Source organism: Taudactylus pleione, unplaced genomic scaffold (assembly GCF_031769625.1).
Source record: "Taudactylus pleione unplaced genomic scaffold, aTauple2 ptg000016l, whole genome shotgun sequence".
NCBI classification, from domain to species: Eukaryota; Metazoa; Chordata; class Amphibia; order Anura; family Myobatrachidae; genus Taudactylus; species Taudactylus pleione.
This window is the reverse complement of record NW_028284418.1, coordinates 49,718,899-49,734,437: the sequence shown is the minus strand read 5'-3', so window position 1 is coordinate 49,734,437 and position 15,539 is coordinate 49,718,899. Positions and strand designations below refer to the sequence as shown.

The window sequence follows — 15,539 nt, the reverse complement described above, 5'->3', positions numbered from 1 at the left end:
AAATGGATGCTTATCTATGTAATATAATACATGTTTATTCAATATCAGAATCAAATAGTGAGGGATTTTAGGCACTGTGAAGCGTGGTCAAGGCCAAAATGACTAATTTTGTGGTCTCTCCCCCTGCTCCGCCCCCATTGCAGGGTATTATCCTCGGCCATGCCCCCTCTATACGCATCACTCCTTCCTGCTTGTCCAACATGGCTGCTTCCTCCTGGAGGGGACTGCCAGAATGTCGGCAAGCCTGACTAAGGTACAACGGCTATACATAGTATAAAATAAAGTCCCTGGTAAGCGTCTGCCTGTTTGTTTGGGCTAATCTTGAGGACCACTGGATGGATTTTGATGCAGTTTTCATTATTCTATAAAGAATTTGTTGAGGAAGGTTTAGGTGTATGAAACATTAATGTATGACAGAAGGGAGCCAAGCAGTGATGATTTTAGTGAAGCAGAACGATGATAAAAATAGACGTCTGAGCGCTTTCTTGGCTTTTGCTGCCTAAACCATTAAAGATATATCACAACGATGGACTTTATTTTATAACATGTAGAGATTGATATGTGTTATCCGGTTTCTCCGGAAAAAAATTATGTAAGCCCTGTTTACGGATACAAAATTTTATATTTTTTCTTTTTTTAACGTTCCTATTACATTTATGTAAAAAATTATTCTTTAATTTCAAACAAGTCCAATTTCCGGTAAGACTTTGCTTTGGCATGTCAATAAATAAATCACAGGAACAGACACCTAACGAGGCTGGAGTTGACCTGAGTGGACAACTTTACATGGCCCTTTTGCGTGTCACGTCAAAACTAAATCTTTTCATGCTGACATCAAAAGGAAAAATTACTAATGTTGTCTGCAAAGCAACCTTATAAGACTATCGCCATAAATTAAAAATTGCTTCTGTGCCAACCTGCGATGGGTCAACAATATAGTATAATACATTTATAATATATTTTATATATATACAGTATATGCAAAGAAGCATGGCACTGCAAGAAATTGGATACATAATAAAATGTTGGTTAAATAAGCAATGTTTCAGACCTATTAGATCCTTTTTCAAGATTGACCTAATAAGGGGGGCGGGGGGCCCATGCTCTTTCTGACACAGGGCACCAAAAAATTACACAGGGCACCACAAAGTCTAGTTACGTCTCTGGTTTATTCTATAAACTAAATGATTAACAAACAAATGTAAAATATTATTCACATATTTTCATTATATTACTGGAGAATAATAAAACAACAGTTTATGCACAAAAGGAAAATTGGAGAAAGTAATTGTGTGTAACGGGGTGCTCAAATCTTGCCTTATTTAACATATAAAACAACTTTTATTTATTACTATTAATAACCACTAATTACAAGTGAAAATATATAAAATACAGCAAAATAAAACAAAATAGTAAAGTAGGAAATTATTAAATTAAAAGCTGTGCCGAGTCGCAAACCCTTGTTCAGTGTGGACCTTACATTAATATTCCTGATATTTTATAATATGCCAACCTTTTACTGTGTTGTAAATTCAAGGAATATCCTAGCTGTAATGGGTTATTACAGCTCAAGCAACGTGTCCTTCTATATACATTAATAGGGAATGTACACTGGTTTATACAGGTTATTATACATGCCAAAATATATTGCTATCTTCCCCAATTTAATGGGTATCATGTATGGATCCAAATATACAACAACAGCAGGATTGAGCAATAATGAGCGGACATAACTAAATAGCTATATTCTATATACTGATAATAAAAGAGAGCAAACACCTATCAATATACAAAGTAAACAGCCAAGAATGTAAAACTAGTGACTTACCAATGATGGTTTTGTCTTTCCTGGGTATGTGTGTGTCTTCTCTCATATTTATTCTGTAACATTAAGAAATTAAAATATAAGCATTAGAATTATACATTTTATTTATAGATGCTGCCTGTTATATTATGGGACTAAAAACAGGTTTCAAGCCATTCTGTAAAGGAACTGTAACCATATTGTTTGCCCAAGTTGCTATGCACAGTCAGATACGGTCATCAAACCAGCCCATACCTAAATATGCATTATTTATTTAGATGTAACACTATCAACTAATTAGGAACAAATTGACTGTAACATTGCATTTAAATTTATTGAGAAGTGCTACATGTATAAGAATTAGCCTAGAAAAGTTATGGTTTAAGTCCCCATTACCGTTGGCACCGTAGTCTTGAAAGCACATGGCTGCCTACAGGCTACTCCTAAAATCACAGCTACCACCAGTACACATCTCTGCAGAAAGACCTGTCTAATTCCAGGTAAAAACAAAGAAATGCTTAGCCCTATTTAAGCATAGAAATAAGGTCCTGCAAGTCAGGTCCGGGTTAACTTTCATAGGGGCTGAAAATGCACAAGGGCCTATTGTGTGAAGCAGAGGAGGTGTGACCAGTGCTGTGTGGGTGTAGCCATTGCCATGTGGGCATGTACACCCCCATATACTACTGCAGAGGTTCCCAAACGCGGTCCTCAACAGTTCAGGTTTTAGAGATCTCCATAGTTGAGCACAGGTGACTTAATTAGTACCTCAGTCAATTTGATTCAACCACCTGTGCTACAGTGGAAGATCTAGACTTTACTTTTAGGGGGGGGCGGTTTACGATTTTATACTAACTCCTACCACTTACAATTCTGCCCCTCCCATTTTTAAGAAATACTAAAAAAAAGTAAACAAACTGAGCAGGCTCTCTCCCACCAGGCTCCCGGCCCATATCCACATGTGCACCAGACCCCCACTGCCTCTCTCCCACAACAATAAGGCACCCTCCCCCAAGCCCCATAAGTGCACCAGACCCCTGGGACCCACCCCCATAATAATATGCCCAACAGTGACTCTCCCCATCCCCACAGACATGTGCACCAGACCACCTCCCTCTGGCCCCCTAATATTAATAAGCCACACCGTAAAGTAAAAGGCAAAGCAGGCTCTCCCTCCCACCAGGCTCCAGCCCCACATTGTGCACTCACAGTAAAAAAGTGAAAAGTGACAGGCAGGCCACAGGACACAACAACGCTCTCACTGTTTCTGACTCTGACTGAGTCTGACCACCATCAGCCGTCTTCCCCGCCTCCGCTGCTCCTAAGATGGAGCCTGCCTCGACGGATCCCAGTGTTCTCACTGACATTGCGCATGCGCAAATGAAGACAGCCCACAGCTGCAGAAGAGACTTAACTCAGTCTCTCAGCCTGCCCGCCGCCACACGCCGCCCGGGCCCGGCCAGCCTTGCCCCGCCGGAGTCAGACTTGTGAGTCACTGTCACTCACACATAGTTCGACTGCTGTGTGCAGCGGCCACCTGCGCACGCCGCTGCAGCTCTTGAATGCACTGCCGGTTGACTGCTCACAGGCAATTGAGCGGCTCAGCCGGCTGACAGTGACAGACAGTCACTCCCGGAAATTGGGGCTATGTGTAGGGGGGCGATCGCCCTAATTGTCCCCCATGGATAGGCCACTGCTTTGCTAAACCATGGATATCTCTGAAACCTGAACTGTTGGGGAGCCTTGAGGACAGCGATTCGGAACCTCTGTACTACTGTATAAGCCCTCATGTCTACATAAAAGTAGAAAAATTTACATTATTTTGTGAGGAAAATAATAATATACTTTTAATACTTATGATTTACGGCCAACTGTGTCACCAGCTGGTGATTGCTCATCATCAAGACGTCATAAAAATAAGAGTTATGGTATACCTTTGCTAACTCTTTTTCTTTGAGGTCCATAGGGTCCACAGGATCTAACTTGGGGTATGTAGTTGGAACGATCCAATGCACCAAACAGCTACAGATTTGGAGCTCCCAGCATGCACTGGTCCTCCTCCCTATATACCCTGCCCTCAGGGACAGGAATTCAGTTTTTAAACAAGCCTAACAGCAAGAGACGGAAAGTGGATAAGGAAGTATAATGTACACAAGAAACACTCAACATATGAAAAGGGAATCAGTGATACAAAAAGGCTAAAGAACAGATCCCAACTGAGGCCAGATGCATCAAGGAGGTGCCCTGTGGACCCAAATGGACCCCAAGGAGAAAAAGTTAACAAAGGTATGTTATACCATAACTCTTATTTTCTTCTTCAGGTTCCATAGGGTCTACAGGTTCTACCATGGGGACGTCCTAAAGCAGTTCCCTTAAGGGTGGGGACGCTCCTGCGCAGAGAGGAGAATTCACCACCCAAAGGAAGCATCCTGGGAGACAAAAGTATCAAATGCACAGAAGACCCAAGTGGCTGCTTTGCACAGCTGTTCAGTCAGGCACCATGTCTATCCACCCATGATGGTCCTACAGACTGAGTAGAATGTGCTGTCACCTTGTTAGGGACAGGGAGATGAGCCTGTGTATAGACCAGAGAAATAGTCCTACACAGCCAGCGAGCCAAAGTTTGTTTGTGTTCTGGCCAGCCTCGTTTGTGAAATCCATATAACACAAAGGGCGACTCTGATTTCCTGATGGAACTGGTACGATCCACGTAAATATAAAGCACTCTAACCACATCCAGAGAAGCTTCTGAAAGACTGAAAGGCCGGGACTACAATTTTCTCATTTATATGAAAACAGCAAACCACCTTTGGAAGGTAACGTGCCTTAGTACGGAGGACAGCTCTATTTTGATTAAAAATCAAATATGGAGAGCGAAATGACAGCACTGCTAAGTCAGAAACTCTGCAAGCCGAGGAAATAGTGTGGAGAAAAAGTGTCTTTGCTGTCAACCATTGCAAGTCCACCTTATCCAAGGGTCCAAAGGGAGGAGATTGCAGTGCCCTGAGAACCAAGGATAAATCCCATGGTGCCACCAGAGGTTGCAGCCGAAGAACCCCCTGTAAGAATGTTCTAACATCTGGCAGAGGGACAATTCTGCGCTGGAACCAAACTGTCAAAGCAGAAACCTCGACTCTCAAGGTAGCCAGGCGAAGACCTAAGTCTAATCCAGCCTGAAGAAAAGCAAGTACTCTTGAGACCCTGAAAATCTTAGGATCATATTTCTGCGAGAACACCAAAGAAAAAATGAATGCCAAATCCTGTTATAGATGCGGGCAGAAGCAGGCTTCCTTGCCCTCAGCATTGTCTGAATCACAGAGTCAGAAAAACCCTTGGCCTTTAAGATGGAAGACTCAAGAGCCTTGTCGTCAAAGCCAGCCGAGGAAAATCCTGATATAGGCAGGACCCTACATTAGCAGATTTGGCCGTAGAGGCAGTGGAAGTGGACTGTCTATGGATAAACATGTCAGATTGGAAAACCAATGCCTCCTGGGCCAGGCAGGGGCTATTAGCATTATCCTGCCGCCTTCCTGCTTGAACTTTCTGATGACTCCTGGAAGGAGGGAGATTGGAGGTAACGGTATGCCAACCTGAAGCCCACCTCACCGCCAGAGCATCTATGAAGGCGGCTGAGGGGTCCCTTGTTCTGGACCCGTACCTGGGGACCTTGTGGATGTGGTCTACGTCCGGATGCAAGTCTGCTTCCCAGTTGAGAACTCCTGGGATGAATATTGCAGAGATTGCCAGAAGATGGCATTCTGCCCACAGCAGAATTTTCGCCACTTCCTTCATGGCAGCCGGACTTCGTGTGCCTTCCTGATGGTTGATGTAGGCCACTGCTGTCACATTGTCGGACTGAACCTGGACAGGCCTATCCTGTAGGATGTCCTACGCCATTATGAGTGCTTTGTGTACTGCACGATGCTTCAAGATATTTATTGGTAGGTGACTTTCCTGAACCATCCACCTTCCCTGAAAGGTGTGATTGATGACCTGTCACCACATCCCCATCCTCGCAGACTTGCATCTGTGGTGAGGAGTACCCATTCCAGGACCCATAACGGACGACCCTTGTCTAAATGAGTCATCTCCAGCCACGAAACAAGGGAGAGCCGAACCTCTGGCGAGATGCAAATCATCTGACACTTTATCCGATGATACTGACCATCCCAATGTGCCAGAATCCATTGCTGCAGGGACCTGAAATTGAACTGGGCATAAGCCACCATGTCGAATGTGGATACCATGGAGCCCAGCACCTGAATTGCCAAGTGAACTGACACTGGTAGAAGAATCCTCCATCCCAGGGAGTCCAGCAGCGCCCCCAAGTACACCATCTGCTGAGATGGAAAAAGAGAATACTTTTTCCAATTGATTACCAAGCCGTGCTCTTGTAAGCAGACAATGGTCATCCGTAGATGACATTGTAACATCTCCTGAGATTGTGCTAATATCAGGAGGTCATCCAAATATGACAGTATTCTGACTCCTTGTCATCTGAGATAAGCCATCATTACTGCCACTATCTTGGTAAATACCCAAGGGGCTGTGGCTAGGCCGAAGGGTAGAGCCTGAAAATGGTAATGTTGCTCATCTACCGCCAATCTTAAAAAGGGCTGGTAGCATCTTGCAATCTGAACATGCAGATATGCATCCTGTATGTCCAGGGAGACCATGAAATCTCCAGGCTCCATAGCCAGCATAATTGGCCATAGGGTTTCTATACAGAATTTGGGCACCTTGATGAATCTTCAGATTCAGGATAGGGCGGTGCGACCCATTGGGTTTTCGATTAAAAAATTAATTTGAATAACAACCTCTTCCCTGTTGCATCACAGGAACAGGGACTATGACTCCTGACTTCAGGAAGGCCCCAATATACTCCTGGTAGGTTGAAGCTCTGACCAGGTCTGAAGGAAGGGTTGTACCCACAAACCTCTGAGGGGGATGCCTCAGGAACGTGATGGCATAACCCTGAGAGACCAGCTCTTGCACCCAGGAATCCGTGGTTGTCTGATGCCAAGCCTGGGAGAACTATAGAAGGCGGCCTCCAACCCTGAAATCCTCAGGGGGAGGCCACCTTCATCAGCAAGTAGGCTTACCGTCTGGCTTCGAAGCAGGAGGTTTAGTTGACCAAGATTTCTTGGGTTGCGGCTTCCTGTCGGAATGACTGTCTGGAGGACCGAGATGACGACTGCCTAAACCAAGGAGTAGTCATAGATGGCAATTCCGCAGACTTCGATGTTGCCAAAGAAGTCACTATGTTATTCAGCTCTGGTCCAAACAGTACCTTGCCCGCAAAAGGCAAAGATTCCAGAGCCTTTTTGCACCCTGCATCTGCTTTCCAGGTCTTCGGGCTGCAACTGAGTTTGCTGAGACCCTAGATGCCAGGATACCTGCGTCAAACACCGCTTCCCCCATATACACAGCTGATTCTCGCATTTGACTGAGAAGAGACTGCTGCTCTATGGTTGCATCAGGCATAGTATCTTCCAGAGACTTTGTCCTATCTTCCATAGCTTTGGCTACCTAGGCTACAGCTACAACTGGTCAGGTAAAAGCTCCAGATAATGAAAACATTGATTTGCAAATTTGCAAAATTGCAAATGGGTATCGAGAGGTTATTACACAATCCATCCTGGTTAACATCCTTCTCAGACAAGCATGCAAAACAGGACTTGCATGATCTTAAATACAGCAGCTAGCATTACAGTCACATACAATGCATAAATATGCACATTGCTATTGCAAATGGACTCTGAATCAACTAACCAGCCCCGTAGGGGTAATGGTAGGATGTAGAGTGCTGTATACCCAAGGGAGAGGTACACAGGGAGACAGACCAAACCTCTGAGACCAACAGCTTCAGCAGTACACACACAAACGCTAAATGCAAGCATCTTATACATGAGGTGGTCAGATATAGTAAACCAGACGTGGGAATCCATAATCGGAAGTTGCGTTTGGGAGGAGCGTCCGGGGGAGCGTCTATCTCCCCAAGGCTGCGATTTTGACGGCCAGGTACGCTGACCTCATAGTTGTAAGACGTTGACTAGTGTGCCTCTAGTGTGTCTTTCTACCCTTCCCCGGCGACAGACGATATGGTCCCGTCCGCCTTAGTGAGGACACGTTACACGAGGCCTTCACCCGCAGCTGCCTCCGATGTGTCTCTACACCGGAGGCCAGGACTGCCGTGCACAATTCCTTGTGAGGAATAGCTTACCTGACATCTATGTGATCCGACTGTAGTCCAGACCTCAGCAAAAGCCGCTAGCTAAGCCACGCTGAGGCCTGCCGAAAACCTCAGGGCATATAGCGGTACTGGTGTTTCGGCATCGGCGAAGGTAGAAGGAGTCGTGGTACATGCATCATTACCGGCGCCTGGTACCGCTAAACTCTGAAGTTCAAAAACTTAGGTAAATCATAAAATAAAAAAGCCTGGGACTGCCTAGGAAGTCCCGCTGTATAACAGGTGCGACTGGTTTTGCCGCTCACCAAACAAAAAAACTGAATGCCTGTGGCTGAGGGTGGGGTATATAGGGAGGAGGACCAGTGCATGCTGGGAGCTCCAAAGCTGTAGCTGTTTGGTGCATTGGATCGTTCCAACTACATACCCCAAGGTATATCCTGTGAACTATATGGACCCTGAAGAAGAAAATTGGTCTATTATATGTGGAGGCTTGGAGCTGTAGCTTCATCTGACTCATTCCTAATGTTGCCCTGCTGCAAGTGGATGCAAGAACAAACAGTCCTGGATAGCCTGGTAAATCAGTTTGCCATAACTAGCGTTCTTTCTTCCATACAGATGTCTTCTGGGATATTTTGGGTTTAAAACTAAACCTGTACCTGGGCTCAATAAAATGAATTATTAATAAGCTTTTTACATCAATTAATTAATGGAGCTTGGTTTAAAGCAGTCAGGAAAGAAAGGGAACATATATATATCTCCTACGAGAAATAATTCAGGTTTTATAGCTTTGTAATAGCTTCAAAAATATTCCACTATATTAATGAAACAAAATCTATGCAAAGTAAATGGCTATGTATTGGCATATCCATTCCTAGTGATCAGAGGCAACAAGTGCCAGAGGCAATAAACTTGCTAAGTCAGGTTTCCCATATTTTGCTCCTTTGGCGGAATTGTGCAATGCTCTAAATATTGCAACAGTGTTGGCATAACAAGACTGTTTGCCAAGAAGGCCACACAAGATCTTGAGGGTCATTTGCTAAAGTCACATAACTAAAGAACTGCTTAACTGACACAGTAAATCAAACACAACTTATGCTAATGTTGCTGCTTATGGTAAAATATTGCAAGTGTACAATCAAGCAGGGACCTGTCCTTGATCTCTGACCACTTTTCAAAAGTAAATTGTAGGGTTAAATCAAATGTTGGGGGGGAGAATTATGAAAACTTCTGAAGAGGATGAGAGGAGGTGTTGACCATAGCAAGTAATCAGATTCAAACTATCAATTTTATGAATGTACTTCATAAATTATATCTATAATCTGATTGGCTGCTAAGGTCAACACCTCCTGTTGTCCTCTACAGAAGGTTTCATAGATCATCTCCTTGGTCTGATAATTGTCTAACCACATAAGTAGCTATTTTTTTTTTTAAAACTGCTCAGAAATTGTCAGGGGTTTTTTATGATTGAGTTATGTCAAGAACATCTATTTATTTTTTACAACTTTAGAAAATAAAAATTGAAACGCATAACATTAATATAAATTTTTACATATCAGTCATCAATATCAGTCAATTGATGATTGGAACATCTTGACTTTGCCTGAACAGCCGCCAGGTATACAATAGAGGGGGGTGTACACGCGCTCCTGTGTGACTGCAGATGGTGGTGGGGTGGGGGACAGGGGATGTGTGGAGGGCAAAAGGGTGGGAGGGTTGTTGATGGGGGGGCGGGACAGTGGTGCTAGAATTTGTGTGAGATGGGAATGGAAGGGGGGAAAAAAGGACACTGACAAAGGGTATGTAGTCCAACCTATTTATTGGGTAGGCACACTGCTTCCCTAGGCGGCTCTGTAAGTAAGTCCAGTACTTGTGGATGGGGGTGTTGCCTTGGTACAGCCCACGGTTGTGAGGTAGGTTGAGTCTTTCAGGAGGCTCCTTTGGCGTGCGGTCCTTACTCCTGCACATTCCTCTGCTGGACCTTTGGTTGACAGACTTGTAGCAACCGGGGTGTACTGAAGGTGAGCCGTCCAGGAGTTCATGCAGTTGGCGGCGTCCTGCACTGCAGATGGGATACGTTACCTACCGGTAGGTTAATTGGTGGCTTGGGGAGTCCCAATAGCTGGCCAGGGGATGTTTGTTGCCTCCGCGGTCCCGCGGGGTGCCTGGAAGACAGGCACCCATGATGTTCATCTGTGAAAGTCACTGGATGTGGATCTGTATTGATGTGGAGTTCCACGCAGTGATTTGACACCACGGTCCCATGGGGTCAGTGTGCAAGTCCCGGATGGGACAGGCAGCATGGGTAGATCGTGCATGCGGGGTCTGCTTGTGGGCTGGGATGTATTGGCAATGGGTGCAAGTGGGGCTAATGAAGAGCTGAGGTGGTCTCCAACGCATTTCGGCCGTTTAAGCCTTTATCAACTCCTTGGAAGCTACACCACAATGGTACATGACCACGCCCCATCCAGTGGCCACACTCCCTAGTACATAGGGACCACCAAATGCATCTACACAGTAGAGGTAGCCATTCTCTACTATGTGCACGACCAGTGCGTATGATGTCTTGTCATGAAGTTCCTAAGTGATGTCATGAGTTTTGGGAAAAAACAATGTTAGGATCTGCGGTAAGCAGATCATCTTGGTGGCAGTTCCCAGTCATAGTTGATACTGAGACACTACATCATGTCCTGTCCTAAATTATGAGGTACATTCTCTTTATTTTCTTCAATTCCTTCCTCCCTTTCCACCTTATCTTTTTGGAATTTACGTTTTTTTCTCAAAATAATTTCTTTTTCCTTTTTGACAATTCTGAATTCCATATTTCTTTCCATGGTCTCACAATTTTCTGATCCCCTTAAAAGGGAGGAAGGAATAGAAGAAAATAAAGAGAATGTACCTCATAGCAATATAAGCGGGGCTAATATATTCAGAACCCCCATTGTCAATTATGACACAGATAATGAAGCTGATTCCATATGCAGTTGTGATGAATTAGAAAATAATAGATACGAAAGTTTAAAGAAACATTCCAAATACAATAGAGATTGGAGAGGGGATAGAGCAAGGGTGAGGAGAAATTCCAACTTTGGTAAGAATTGGATAAGACCTAAAACTGGATGGAGAGATGAGAGGTATAATACTCCTGTTAGAAAATGGAACTATCATCATGATACCATACCAAGAAGAGGGATGAATTACCGTAATAGATACCATTTTAACCAGGGCAAAGAAAGATTTTATGTGAAAGATGAGTGGCATGCTAGAGAACCTTCAAGATCGAATTATTCCATACCCACACGAAACAAATTTGATATTTTGAACAAGGAAGATTTTTTAGGAAAGAGTCAGAGAGGGAAGAAAACAAACTTCTAAATACAAAAAAGAAAATAAATAAAAGGGGATGTAGAGGAAAAGGTAGAAGTAAAAAAGTTAATGTTAGTGAGAATACTTTGAAAGTTAATATCCCTACATCCATATCCAATGATTTGAGAGAAACAAAAGTTTTCAACTTAAGTAATCACACTCTGACTAATGAAGAAAATGTAGTCTTGAAAAAGGGACTCACATTTGCTCCTAATAATAGACTTAACAAATTTGAAACCTATGTGGATTTGCAGAAATTTATTAGAAAAATTTCCTTGAAGAAATATTTTTTGAGCCAAAAGGGGGAAAGGTCGGAAGAAATTGAGATCTTTAAACCCAAATCCACTTTCAATCCCATTTTTCAAAGAGGTTATTTAGTAGAGAGTTTCAATAAACTCGTATCGGCAGAATTGAATAGGATCCAACCAAAATGGGGCAAATTTGGAAATATGAGCTCAAAGGAAAGACAAGCTGTATTAAATCTGAGTGAAAACTCAGATATTACGATAAAACCCGCCGATAAGGGAGGTGGAGTTGTAGTTATGGACTCTGTTAAATATGACAAAGAAGTTATGAGGCAGCTCAATGACAGAGAGACGTATGGACCTTTGAAAACTAATCCTAGTGACAAAATAAATAAAAATCTCAAAAGTATGTTACAAAAATATAGAATAGAAGGGGCTATAACGGAAAATGAGGAAAAATATATGTATATTGAAAAACCTACTATTCCAATATTCTATATTCTCCCCAAGGTCCATAAAGACTGTACCAATCCCCCAGGACGTCCAATTGTGGCAGGTACAGACTCTGCCACTTCGAATCTGTCCCATTTTATTGATTATTGTTTACAGCCGGAGGTTTTAAAGATCCCATCTTATTTAAAAGATACCACTGACGTTTTAAATAAATTAAAAGAAGTAAAATGGAAGGATAATTATATATTGGTCACAGCTGATGTTAGCTCGCTCTATACTATTATTGACCATTCTCATGGTATAGAGGCTGTTAAATTTTTTCTCACTAAGAGTGATACTTCGTTGTGTAAAATTAACTTTGTCTGTGAGGGCATTAAGTTTATTTTGGAAAATAACTTCTTTTGGTATAATGAAAAATTTTACCAACAGCGGAAGGGAACAGCCATGGGGACACGTTTTGCCCCTGCATATGCAAATCTTTTCATGGGATGGTGGGAGGAGCATTTTATATGGACCAATAACCATTTTATTCATAATATTTTTAAATGGTATCATTTTATTGATGATATTTTATTTATATGGGAGGGGGATCTTGACAGTCTTAATATGTTTTGTTCTGGACTTAATTGTAACTCTTTTAATATTGATTTATCTTTCAATTCTAGTATTGAGGAAATTTGTTTTTTAGATTTAGTCCTATACATACAAGATAGCACTTTACATACTAGGAATTATTGCAAGCCGACTGACAGTAACTCCTATATAAGTACTGAGAGTAACCACCACCCTTTATGGTTGAATAATATCCCCAAGGGACAAATTAGACGGATAAGGCGGAATTGCACTGATGTCCAAGTTTTTAAAGAACAAGCAAAAGATTTTAAATCAAAATTTTTATCTAAAGGATACACCACTACTGACATTGATCCCGTAATAGAACAAATGATAAATATTGACAGGGAAGAGTTGCTCATTACTAAGGATAAAGTTAAAAAAGAGATTTCTCTCCCCTTTATAACCACTTTTAATGGACAACATAAGGAGGTTGAAAAAATCATAAGAAAACACTGGCATCTCTTGGAAGAAGATCCCATACTCAAATCCATTGTCCCTAAGAACCCAAAATTTATTTATAGGAGAGCTCCCAACTTGAAGAATAAATTAGTGAAAGGAGCAATTTTTAAGAAAAGAGAAGGGAGAGTCAAAAGCAAAGGATTTTACAGATGTGGTGTATGTATTATGTGCAAAAATCATCAGAATCAGTCAAGTAAAATAGAAAAATATTGTGCCAATTCAAAAAATTTACAATATGAGATTCGTGATTTTATCACTTGTAACAATAAGAATTGTGTATATTTAATTGAGTGTAGCTGCGGCCTTCAGTATATTGGCCGAACTTCTAGGCCTTTAAGAGTTAGCTGGGCCGAGCACATTAGGAACATTGAAAACCACTCACTCTCTAAACATTTTAAAGAAGTTCACCAATGCTCCGTCAAATATTTGAAATTGGTGATAGGAATCCAACAAATAGAAGGCCATTGGAGAAAAAGAGATGTGGAAACTTCTTTGGCTAGAACAGAGATGAAATCCATTTATGAAATTGGCACTTTAGTACCTTACGGACTAAATGTCGATTTTGAACTTAAATGGTTCCTCTAGAACCATTTTTTTAGTTTTATTACAAGTATTGTTTTCTTGTTTATGTATTTATATTATGTATAAGAGTGGGTCTGTTTACATCGGAAGTGATGTATTGTTTACATACAGCACGCTGCAATGTTTTTTCCGGATGTGATATATGTATTATCTGTCCGCCGGAAGCCTTGCGGCCCCCGACTTCCGACACGTGGGACAGGCTTGTTCCCGTGTACCGACGGGGATGCGCTGACGAAGCGTCTGGCTGTGACGCTGCGGAGGGGATTGTTTTGCCGGAAGGACGTCGAGGCTACGCGGTCCTTGTTGAGGCCACGAGGTTGGTTTAAGCCGGGGGAATCAGCGGCACACTTCCGGGTATTGTATAAACAGGAAGTGACGCGTCCCCACTGAACGATGTATTTTTGGAATGAAAATGCTATTTCCATTTATATTATTTATTTTTATTGTAGATCTATAGAATTGTTTTTAGTTATATTTATACTTATTTAGGTATTATGACTATTTTATTGGTATAATGAAAAAATGGATTTTACTATTGGACTCCTCCTTCCAAGATTAAACCTATCAGAGGGTAGCAGGGGATATTTAAGGTACTGACTAAGCCACCAACCACATACACCTTGAAAAAGACTCCAGATAGGAGTTGAAACGCGTTGGTGAAAGGAACACAGCACCAGTGGATTTTTAACATCTAAGGGAAGAGTGCACATCCAGGAGCTGCCATTCCAGGTTGTACCCGGGAGACTTTGGATTGTTTGGCTTATATACGTGAATGGGTGTGCATTATACACCGCCATCTCTGGTACGCTGCGTTGATATTGGTGGAGGATTTTAAATGTTGGATATACGTCGTGTCAATTTTTATGTGATTAAAATCAATATATTACGCTATATTGCGATTTTCTCCCTTTTTTTTGCATGTCTACCACGAGGATCTCATTTGTCGGAATTACCCAACTCTGAAAATTGAAGGAGGACATTTTCTTTCACTTCTTTAGCGATTTTGTGGACTTGTATTAGGATTATTTATATTCATTGTTTATTATATTCTAGAAGGTTGCGCCTTTTTTCCCATTTTTTATTGTTTATGCCTGTCTTGTCTGTGTTTAGCTCATAGCCTGACATTCATGTCTGTATGTTTTGTCAGGTGCTCAGTAATCATCATCTGTCTGTGTGCAGCTCAGGTGCACACTAGCCTGTCATTAGGGAGGCTTGCAGGGTTTTGCTCTGATTGGATGCTGCATCTGTTAAGTTACAGTCAACCCCTCATTCCATGCTGGTTATACTGTCTGACATACTTTGTTAGTTGGTCTGTCCTCAGAAGTCTGAGTCCTAGCCGGTCTTCCAAGTTCTACAGTCCCTGTTTATAGAGTCATTTCCCCAGTGTCCAGTACATGCCTGTTTGTTCTGCAGCACTTGGGCATCATACCTTGCTTTTGCCTGTGGCAGCTTCATACCTCAGTACTGCCAAGCTGTGTTTGTTCGTGTCCACCGGAGTCAGTCTGCAGTGTTCTCATCCTTGTTGCTTCCAGTCAATATTTCTGCTGCATTAGAGTACACCTGTCTGCTGTCTAGTTCCTGCACCTCGGCCTGCAAGGCAGCATCAAGCCGTGTCTGTTTATTGCCTGCAATTCTACCAGCGAGGTTCTCCACCTCGCTGCTCCCAAATTGTGTTCCTGCCGCGTCTGAGTACACCTGCCTGCTGTCTAGTTCCAGCACCTCGGCCTGCAAGGCCGCATTATACTTTGTCTGCATTGTCACGGCTCAGTAGCTGCATCCCGGCTGTCTGAGCCACATCACGGCCTACAAGGCCGCATTGAACTCTGTCCGT

At 42.6% G+C, this 15,539-nt stretch overlaps 1 protein-coding gene across 2 annotated transcripts in view; it reads right to left on the bottom strand.

Moving 5' to 3' along the window:
- The window catches only part of LOC148542034 (ATP-dependent translocase ABCB1-like), a 179,931-nt gene that overhangs the window by 120,946 nt on the left and 43,446 nt on the right, over positions 1 to 15,539 (bottom strand). For both annotated transcript variants that reach the window (XM_088476416.1, XM_088476411.1), the window contains exon 2: positions 1,829 to 1,881. In XM_088476416.1, coding sequence (XP_088332542.1) covers positions 1,829 to 1,881 — 53 coding nt within the window. The remainder of the gene's footprint in view (positions 1 to 1,828; positions 1,882 to 15,539) is intronic.